Source organism: Gavialis gangeticus, unplaced genomic scaffold (assembly GCF_001723915.1).
Source record: "Gavialis gangeticus isolate Ggan-Ray unplaced genomic scaffold, GavGan_comp1, whole genome shotgun sequence".
NCBI lineage: Eukaryota > Metazoa > Chordata > Crocodylia > Gavialidae > Gavialis > Gavialis gangeticus.
This window is the reverse complement of record NW_017729031.1, coordinates 16458033-16468215: the sequence shown is the minus strand read 5'-3', so window position 1 is coordinate 16468215 and position 10183 is coordinate 16458033. Positions and strand designations below refer to the sequence as shown.

Below are 10183 nucleotides of genomic sequence, written 5' to 3'. Positions count from 1 at the left end.
GTTCACTTAGGCTTGAACTAGACCAACAACCAACGCAGAGTCCCATTTAATCCTTCTTGAGACCGGCGGGATTAACTGCCCCAGGAAACATATACAAGAGACCAAGAGTCTATGGAATCTAAACAGCATCCACATGCTGGAATGAAGCTCAAGAGCTGCAAAACTCATTGTCATCACCAGCCCCTCGATACAAGGATAACCGTCTTCTGGTAAATAGGAAAGTCATTGTTAGGCCCACAGATGACTGAGGAAGCCAATCCAAGATCTGAGTATTTACTGGAGATGTGGCAAACGGTTCCAGAGGAAGGAGCAGATCCTAGTGATATCAGGTCACAGCTATCTTTCTGTCTCTCAGCCCAGAACCTGTGTGCACTGGCTAGAGCTGAAGCCCTCCCACGGATGAGGTTGGGAGTGCACCATGCTGCTCAGGCAGAGTGCAGCAGTGAGAGCAGGGGGCCAAGTCAGATACAATTAATTGGTGGGCGCTCACCCATGGACCAGATGCAATTGCCTGGTGGGCTGCAAGTGGATCAAGGGCTGCATTTTGCCCAAACCTGCATTAAGGCAATGTGATAAACTCTGGCATAGTTTGCCCTGGAATTTATCACAGCATCTTAACAGCATGTGTAGATGCTCAAACTGCTATAGTTGAGGGCACGTGTGCAGATGCTGTGCCCAGGACTGCAGCAGTGAGTCAGGTTATAAATAAAATCCTAACAGAAAGGTCACTGAATAAAGAAGAGGTAAGTATGAAGATAAAGAGTAAAAGGTCCCTAAACTGTACAGAGTATTTTCTCTGTATTATTTCTATCAACTGTTAGTTGGTAAAAGTATTGTTTTGATATACTGCTTCCTGAAATAATGCAAATGGTCCCCAACAGGGAATCTTAGATTGAGTGCTAATATAATGTCCATAAAACAGACTGCTTTAAAGAGGTAACTGTCTATTAATAGTGATCATTGCTATAGGTCTCCTGTGACTGCTTTTTTCCTTAAGAGAATTTAGATGCCCTTCAGTATGACTGGCCAAATGAAGTAAAAGTTATTAATGATGACATAAGCTCCTCTTGAGTTGATGAGCATATACATCCAACCCCTGAGTCCCCCAAAACACAAATTCAATCATCAGGGCACCAAAAACTCCATAAGCATATGAAATGGCCCATAATTTTTTGAGACAAAAACATTGCTTTTGTCACAATGAAGATTTTCAAGAGAGTTCTGGACTGTTGTGGCTGGTTAAGAGGACTGGCATCATGCTGCAGCATTCTGATTGGTGACAGTGTAGATGTGATATCTGTAGCATTTCTAGCCACCTTCAGTGAAGAGCTAGCTGTTCCTTTACAACTGATTGTTTGAAGACCTGCCTAGACCCCATTGAGATCTTATCTAAAAAATCTGATGCTCTGCACTAACTGAAATACGGAGATGAGAGAGCCTGATAGTAGCTATCTGAAATTGTAAGGTGGCAGAAGAGCAGCTTTTCCTGTCATATTATCCAGCTTCTTGTCTTCTGAGGTTGATTTTAATAGCTGGAGCCCTGTCCTTTCTTTAGCTGCAGTAACAGTTAAAGAAACAGATAAAGGATCTGAAAACTAACACTCAAATAGAAGGATGCTCAATCCTTGGCCTCCGGGCCAGATCCAGCCAATGGGGTTGTATCATCTGGCCTGCTGGGCTCCCGATGGGTCTGAAAATTTGGCAATGGGGCAGTGATGGCAGTATTAATTGCTGCACCTCTGCTGCCAAATTTCCAGATCTGGGAAAAGCTCTGCAAGCCAAGGAGCAATACCCTGCATGTTAGATTGGGCATGCAGGGCTGCGGTAGTTCATAACACAATCTGGGTGCAGAGTCATGCCCAGTTTAGACATGCTGGGCCAGGGGTGACATAGGGCCTAATCCAGGCACATGGGACCCAACCCTGCACGCTGACCCCGCAAGAGAGATGGCTTATGGACTGGCCCTCTGACATTCATCTGGCTCATGGGGCAGAAAGGTTGAGCACTACTGCTTAAATCCCAAACAAGAAACTTTTATTTTTAAGTTTAAGATACAGAAGTTGGAAGCTGCCATAGAAGCTAAGCAAGTTATATTCTCTTTTTGGCATACTATAAATCTATCAGGAAGATGCATGTAAAAAAAAGCCCTAAAGCAAGTTATATCCTTTCTTTGGAACAATCTGGATCTGGAACACCAAATGTCTACCATTCTGCAAAGCAGGTTCTGAGAGGAAATGCTGTTGAGTGTACAAGCAACAGTACACAACTTTTTCAAGGTGGTAATGGTGATGATGATGATGAAATGTAGATATCAGTGGTCTCACCAGGTTTGTGCTGGGTATCTCCTCAACAGCCAGAGGTGGTGAAATATCAGTTACTAATTTTGAGTACTACTGACGACTCCTGCAGGAATGCAATTTAGTTTCTGATACAGCAGAAAAAGTGGTTCCTGATATAGCCACCTCTTTGCTACTCTGCTGATGAAGGCCATGAACATAGTTTGTAGAAGTAAAATGTCAGCCACCAAGGATGGGAATCCTATGCAGGAGATCCTAGAATCTCTTCCCTAGACTCTATACGTACTATTACCCCTCTTTCTGGAGGATCTGTCTGAAACACATTGATCATAAAAGAGATCATTTCACAGGGCAGTCTGCCCCTCTAAGAGGGAAGAGTCAGCACTGTTCAGAGAACCCCATTACAGGCCACTTAGATAGGCAGGGAGTGTCCTACTAGGATCTTTAGAAAGCTCCCAGAAGAGTATGTAGGAGAGGAGAAAGCAAGTTGTGAATACAACAGCTTGCTTCAAGAGGGAGCCAAACTGCTGGACTGGGGCCAGACCCAAAAGGTGTTTCTCTTCTAGTGTCTGGGACAGACAGAAGGGCTTTCTTTTGGTTGCTTGCTTGTGGTTTAAAGACTGTTTTATTGAAGAAGACTGACTGAGGAGCTCCTCAGGGAGCAAAGCCCACTTGTAGGACCAGCAGGTGAGTGAACAACATTTGGATTCTGAGGCAGAGTGGGAAAAAAGACTTTCTCCCCTAAAAGAGAAGCTGACCTCTTAGAGGTCTCCAGGTTGTCTCTAGATGCAGATGTCAAAGAAACAGGACTGAAACAGTCAAATCCCTGGATAGTGTAAGTGTTGGCAGCAATGCTGGCAGCATAATAAATATTGTAATAGATGTTGCCAATACAGTTTGAACCAAAAACATTTGGATGGTTATATATCCAGGTTGCAGACAAAGAGTAGGAAAATTATAAAATTTAACTCAAAGATATGTCAAAACATGTGGCCTAACCCATAAAGGGGTGCATTCAGAGAGATTAGAAAATGACAAACAGATGATCTGTTCTACGAACCATGATAATCACTATTGTAATATGTTGATTGCTGTGACTCAGTATGGCTTATGTTAGAAAATTACTATGAGAGGTACAGCATTTATATCCATCTATACACACAGACATGCTAGCTTTCATTTTGAGTTCACATTTTTATACGAAAAGTAGAGATGCTGCTTCACACAATAGAAGAATGAGCAAGCCAAACATGGGAGACTGATCTGCAAAAATGAAAGAATTGATCTATTTTTATTGCATACACTAAATGATGAATGATAGCCCTACAGATCTGATTCTATTCTTTTGAGGTTCTCTACATACATTTCTAAATTCCAGTATTGTATAATTTTGTATTTAAAACTAAAACTGTAACACATATCCCCCTTTATCTTTTGGAGATCTGTGTTTCCAGTAATCACACTATTTAACCCACGCCTAAATCTGGTACTTTTCCCGTAGGAAGCAATGGGATAGTGTCAACACATGACTGTAAATTAACTTATCAACTAGGATTTGTATTTGTGATATTTCTCTAAGGTCTGTTATCTCTCACAAAAAAGCAGATAGAATAATACGTTTATAAAATCAAATAGAAGTGATGCATTATCTACTGTATGTCAGGTTTCTTCAGTTTCTTTTACGTGCATAGGAAAGCCGAAATCCACAAAAAAAAATCCATTCTATAACTGCAGTTACAGTTAATATTGCAATATTGTGTATAATATTCTATGCTGTAGTTTGGAGTAAAATGAGCAATAGATTGGAACCCCTATAACAAATGGATTAGAACTCCATAAAATATCTTTATATCCCTTTATAATCCATATTTTCATTGTTTTTTTTTTAATCAGATGGTTAGCTCTAGACACTAGGGAAGTATGAAAAAATATCTTTTTTATATACCTATTTGTCATCTTGTTTGATGGGAAATGTTATAGAGAAACTATATATTGTTAATACCTTGCTGCTTGTGGGGATCATAAATCTGAAGTCCAAAAAGAGGTGGTCTTTCACTTCTTAATAGTGTTACATTCCTTGTCTTTAGATCCAACTGGAAAATAGAGCCATTCATATAATCTGTCCAGAAAATATAATTTCCATGATGTGACAGGCCAAAAGGGTGATTCAGTTCCTTTCCACTGTAGACTACCTGCAATTAACAGAAAGTATCGATCAGAAACTAAATGACTATCAAACAGTTTAAGAGGTTCACATTCCAGAGATGGAGAGAAAAGGGAGAAGGCACATACAAGAACAACTTTGTCAATACATATAAAGATTTAATTCAATAAAATTAAGGTATTAAACAGTAAGATGTTAAAAACCATTTGATATGCTAATATCAAATAGTTCTTTTCACACAATTTGAAGAACACTTTGTAAAAGGCATGGTAATACATATCGATCCTGTCTTGTCTCGAGGTACCTCTGTGGGTACATCTACATTCCTCTAAAATGAGCTTGAACTTGAAGAAAGAAGCCCACACCGACTCACTCCAGCTCCACTTGCACTCGTCATATAACAATCTTTTCTGGCCACTTTTTGGAGCCTGACAAAGGATGCCTCACACCAATGTTTTTCCATAAATGGTGCATGTAGAGCAGGAGTAAATGGTACAACTTGTTTCTTAGTAGCAGTCGGTCGTGAATGAGTTGTAAACATATCTCCTGTTGCCTTGTATGCTAGTGACAGGCATTGGATATTATAGGCTGTGTTCCACCAAAATGTTCCAAGAATGATTTCTGCTTATAAGACACTACTGAATATTTCTAGTATCAGTATATGTAAACACAAATCCCACATATTGCAGGAATTGCCTGGGATCTGTTTCTCTCACACCTGAGTGAAATTTGGTATGCTTGTTTCTTTCAGAAGCAAAATATAGATAGTTCAAAACAAGGTTACTTAGTTTGCCAACTTTTATCCTCCCACATTCAATTTTTTTCCCTCTACTAACATCTAACTACTAAGTCTGCAGTCATTACTCTCAGTATTGTTAAACTGAACTGAATGACTGCAGCAAGAAAGACTATTTAATGGTGTCCAGAAATAAAGACAGCTTTCAAATAAAATCCAGTGATTTTTCTTCATTCTTTAGATGCATACTTGTCACTTGTTTTGTTACTAGGGCTGTGGGTAAAAACAATACTTTAAGCCCTATCTCCATTAAATGACTCTACAAGTGCCAGTCTCAGGAATTGCTTAATGGTAGTTGTAGCCTCTTGCACACCCACAACTGCATGATAAGGAGGGGTGCTTATAAGCAATGGATCTATGTGTGTAGCCATGTTGCTCTGAGAAAAAGAGATACACAAGGTTTTTGGGTCACAAGCAGTATCTTTTATTACACGAGCTAAAGAGTAGCAAAACAATTCTGTTCTTTGCAAGCTTTCGGGCATGTGGTATAATAAAATGTATCACCTCTGACCCAAGAGCTTTGTGTATCTCTTTTTCTCAGACCAACATGGCTACAACCTAGATCTCTGAAACACGGAAGATATCGCATTTTAGCCGTTTGGAAAAGTAAATTTCATTCCAAACCAAGAAAGGATTTTTCACCTCCTTGTCTGCCTCTGACATTGGACACCTCTAGGGATGAATCTGCACATCATAGAGCAACACTCTCACAAAAGGACTCTGAGATACCCAGGGGGAAAAACTTCCACCCTCTACCTCCCCTGTGCAAAACAGAGTTTCTTTTCTACCTAGAAGGACTCTTACAATCTTTGAATTCTCCTCAGCCTGAAGAAGGTTGTATGTGCCCTAAAGCTTGGGAAGAAAGGATTTTGTTGCTGCTATTCAGTTGGTGTAATAAAAAATATCCATCTCACCCAAGAGCTTTGTGTATAAGCAATGGATGCTTTTCTGCAGCAAAGTTTGGCAAATTAAAAACAAAAAAAACCCCCTAAATGTGTCACTTATTTTTGCCCTTCTGCTGAAAATTCAAGTGCCAAAAAAAACCCAAAAAAATCTCAAACCCAAAATATTTCCATTTGGAAAATTTGTTTTCAGCGTGCCTCCTGGGAATTATAATTTGAGCGACTCAAGCCCTCAGTCTCCCTCTACAAGTTCCTTTCTGTTCTAATTTCCTTCTCCCAGAGTGCCCCTCTTAAAGAAGGGAGATGAAGCCCATGGTGCATCACGGGAAATCAAATGCATCCAAGCCGTTTGCCCCCTGGAGAAAAACGGTGAGATGAGACAAACAACTCTCAGGAGATATCACAGCAGTGATTCAAAACAAACTATTTTGGCAGGTGTTCAGCTTTTCAACACCTACTACAACAACCTCCTCCACAAAGCATCCATTGCTTATACACAAAGCTCTTGGGTGAGATGGATATTTTTTATAAAAAAATTCAGTAAAGAGCAGTTTCAACAGAAAATAGTCTTCCAGCTCTAATGATGGACTAAGGATGTCACTGTTTACTATTTACAAACAAAACCTCTTATTAAAACATCTTGTTTCTCATACCACCAAAATCTTTGAATGCAGCCAAGATACTCTGCAAAGTAAGACCCAAATGGGGAGATATTTCTTTGCATTCATCAAACGCTGAGGGAAGGAGGGAACAATTCAGTCGTGATTAAAATATGTAGCAGCTCAAAGCTAGTGCAAGGAATGCCAGCTGCAGACCTCCTCTGCCATTCACAAGTCTGCTACAATTCAAGGATCTCTGGCCATGGCACTTCCTTCCCCCCACATATCTATTCCCAATGCTGGCACAAACAATGGGGCTGAGGAAGAAGGCAAGTCATAAAAGGGAATCCTTACCTGCACTGGTAAATCAATTTGCCATCCTCTTTGTGCCACTGGAAGAGCACAAATAGGACAGAAATGAAACAGATAGGCTAGCACAAACATTTTAAAAGACAGACTAAAAGATGCAAACTAAGAAATACAAGGTTGCGAGGAAAGAAATGACAGGAAAGCAGCCTGGTGAAGACAGTTTTCATGTCAGCTGTAATTTATGTTGGTTGCCAGCAAGCGAGACAGCTACGGTCCTGTATGAAAGGGAAGTCATAATATCTATGACTGTTTAGACCTCGTGGCACTACCTTTCAGCTCAATGGGAGAAAATGGCTTGTGCCTGTTATTTCACCACATAGTCTGTACTGATAACCCCAGGGGAAATACCTGGTCCAATTTTATAGGGTGGATTTCATTTTCCAAACTCAGTGTTTTGACATGGGTGTTGTGCCCTTGAACTCTAAGCTATTGTGCTACTTCTAGCGGCTTCTGTAATAACAAAGCAACTGTTGTATCTCTCAATTTGTATCTAGCTATTGAACCTGACGTACCCAATTAACAAGATCCCTCATCTATTAACGAGCTGTGTTAAGTGCGTGTCTGCTGCATGTTACAAAAGAGACTGAAACAGGAACCCTTATATTCCACGGGAAGCCTATGTACCAAATGAGCCAAAAGAAAGGCTTCCTCTGGCAGAGCCAAAATAATGGTGTTAAATTTGTCCTTACTGGAAGGCTGCACTATATGGCTGGGTGACTCAATCCCAGCATAATTCACTGCCACATGGCAGGAAAAGAAGGATTGTAAAAACAAACCTTTGTATCACTGCTTCTGAACCTAAGAAGAAAATTTCAGGCCAGAACATGGTCTCCTGTAGGAGAGTGCCAACCACATTTCAGTGCTGCTGCTGCTGGGCACCACACAGGGTATACTTATAAAGCCACAGAGGGAAGAAATAAAAAAGCTGGAAAAATATTTTTAACATAATGTTATATGGTTCAGTGAAAGGGGAAACCTGTGGGCAAAACAGCATCAATTTTCTTTTACCTTTCTATCAGTTCCATTCAAAAATATTCTTTCAATGTGATCATAATAGGCATCACACCAGTACAACACATTGGTATGATAGTCCAGAGTTAAACCATTTGGCCATAGCATCTTTGATGTCACAAAAATCTGCCGGTTGTAGCCATCCATCCATGCCTTCTCAATTCTTCCCACGCTGTCATCTATTTCATCTTCTTCCCAGTCTGTCCAATACATCCAGCTATAAAAGCATAAATAGGACCATTAAGATATCATTTGAATCACCTGATTTATATTGTACAAGACCTTCAACAAAAGTTTGTAACTGAACATAATGATTCTCATTTGACTGAGTCTTTTGCATGAATATTTCTTTCTAGTGTTGCTTTTAAATGAAAAGCTGCAATTACAGCAAAAGAAAAAGTCCCTTTGGTTCTGTGTCATTTCAGCACTGTTCAATACACACAAAATTAATCAATTATGTGATTAAAAAGTGGGTTGACTGACACGAGAAGTCAGAGTACTATTAATGAGCTGCTCCAGACTTTATTTAATCTCATCTGACTTATGAATTTTTTTAAGACCAGCAATTGGGTTGACTTTGTTCCAAGGAGCAGACTTGTATTGGTATTGTTTGGCCAAGTCTAATTTGTCTTCCTGATGCAAATTATCTGCCTCTTCTTTTATTGCAGCTTAATACCACTGAAAAACCCACACAGAATGATTTAACTACACACAAGTTTAATAACTGCAGGTTAAGTGACCTTGAAACTCTGAATACCATTTCAATACCATTTCAAAGCCTCAAACTTACATAAAATACTATTATGATTTGCTTCCCCTTAAAACACTTTTTTTCAGAAACAAGAAGAAACAGTAGGTGTTTTAGCAAAGATATATTCAAAGCCTTTAAATCTCCAACATTTATTCTTTGCATGCTAAAAAAATCTGCCAGTAAGGTTTGTTTAAAAAGTCTCTCATTATATTTCCTATCCTCATTTATAGTATTTGAGATATCTAAGTTTCATTTTTCACCTGAGTTTTCTCTATCCCTTTCATATGATACCAGGAACTTTTGTGATTTCTTTTAACTACAAATACATTGTTCTGATAGTAGTATCACAAATGTATGCATTAATACAGTAACATCTTTATTTTTTTTTCAAACAACCTTTTTTTTTTTTATATATATTTTGCTTTAGAACATGGGACTAACTGAGCATGCCCTTCCAATTTCTTTACTCTGCAAGCTGTCAAACAGTGCACTGTGGGTCTGCACTGGCAAGGAGTTGAGTCCTAATTTAGCAAAGCGTGGTATTGAAATAATTAGCTGTAATCATAGGAGTAGCTTTGACTTCAATAAGAAGAGAAAGAGTATGTACAACGCATTTGGTAGAAGGCAGGGCAAGGTGGCACTTGACAGTATAGGATTATAGGAAAGTAGGACTGGTAGGAACTTCACTAGGTTGCCCAGTCCAGCTCTCTGTTCAAGGCAGCATCATCTCTGACTAAAGTCTCTATCTGAAGTCCTCTTGAAAATTCGCAGGGATAGAGAATCCACAACTTTTCTGGGGAGCCTGTTCCAATGCTTGACCACCATCAGTTCATTGTTCCTAGTCCTGCACCCTCCAGCCACAGAAAATAATCTATCGGCCTTGTTAGTGTTAATTTTAAGTGGTTCCTGGAGCTATTAACTAGGGCTGTGAGAAACACCACTGTTTCGTTTTGACGTCTGTTTCGCCGTTTGGAAGGGATGGTGTTTCGTTTCATCGTTTCATTTGTATGATTTATGATGGAAGGCTAAAAGAACTAGGATTATTTAGTCTGGAATAGAGAGAGGATTTGAGAACAGTCTTTAAATACCTGACAGGCAATTACAACGAGAATGGAGATAGGTCCTTGCTGCACATTACACTGTGAGCTGCTCAAATGTTGATCAGTGTTAGTGCTAGCTCAAGTTTAGAGGAGTCACACATTCAGGCCAGCAGGGGCCTGGAAGAAATAAAGGTAAGAATCCTTTCCTGCCCCCCCCCCCCGCCCAATTCCAGGCTTTCCTCCTGCCCCCTGGG

At 39.8% G+C, this 10183-nt stretch overlaps 1 protein-coding gene across 1 annotated transcript in view; it reads right to left on the bottom strand.

The window, feature by feature from the left end:
* The window catches only part of LRP1B (LDL receptor related protein 1B), a 2002088-nt gene that overhangs the window by 913711 nt on the left and 1078194 nt on the right, over positions 1-10183 (bottom strand). Inside the window, exons 13-14 of the mRNA XM_019522796.1 lie at positions 8136-8355; positions 4300-4489 (exon numbers count right to left, since the gene is read on the bottom strand). Of these exons, the coding sequence (XP_019378341.1) occupies positions 4300-4489; positions 8136-8355 (410 nt within the window). The remainder of the gene's footprint in view (positions 1-4299; positions 4490-8135; positions 8356-10183) is intronic.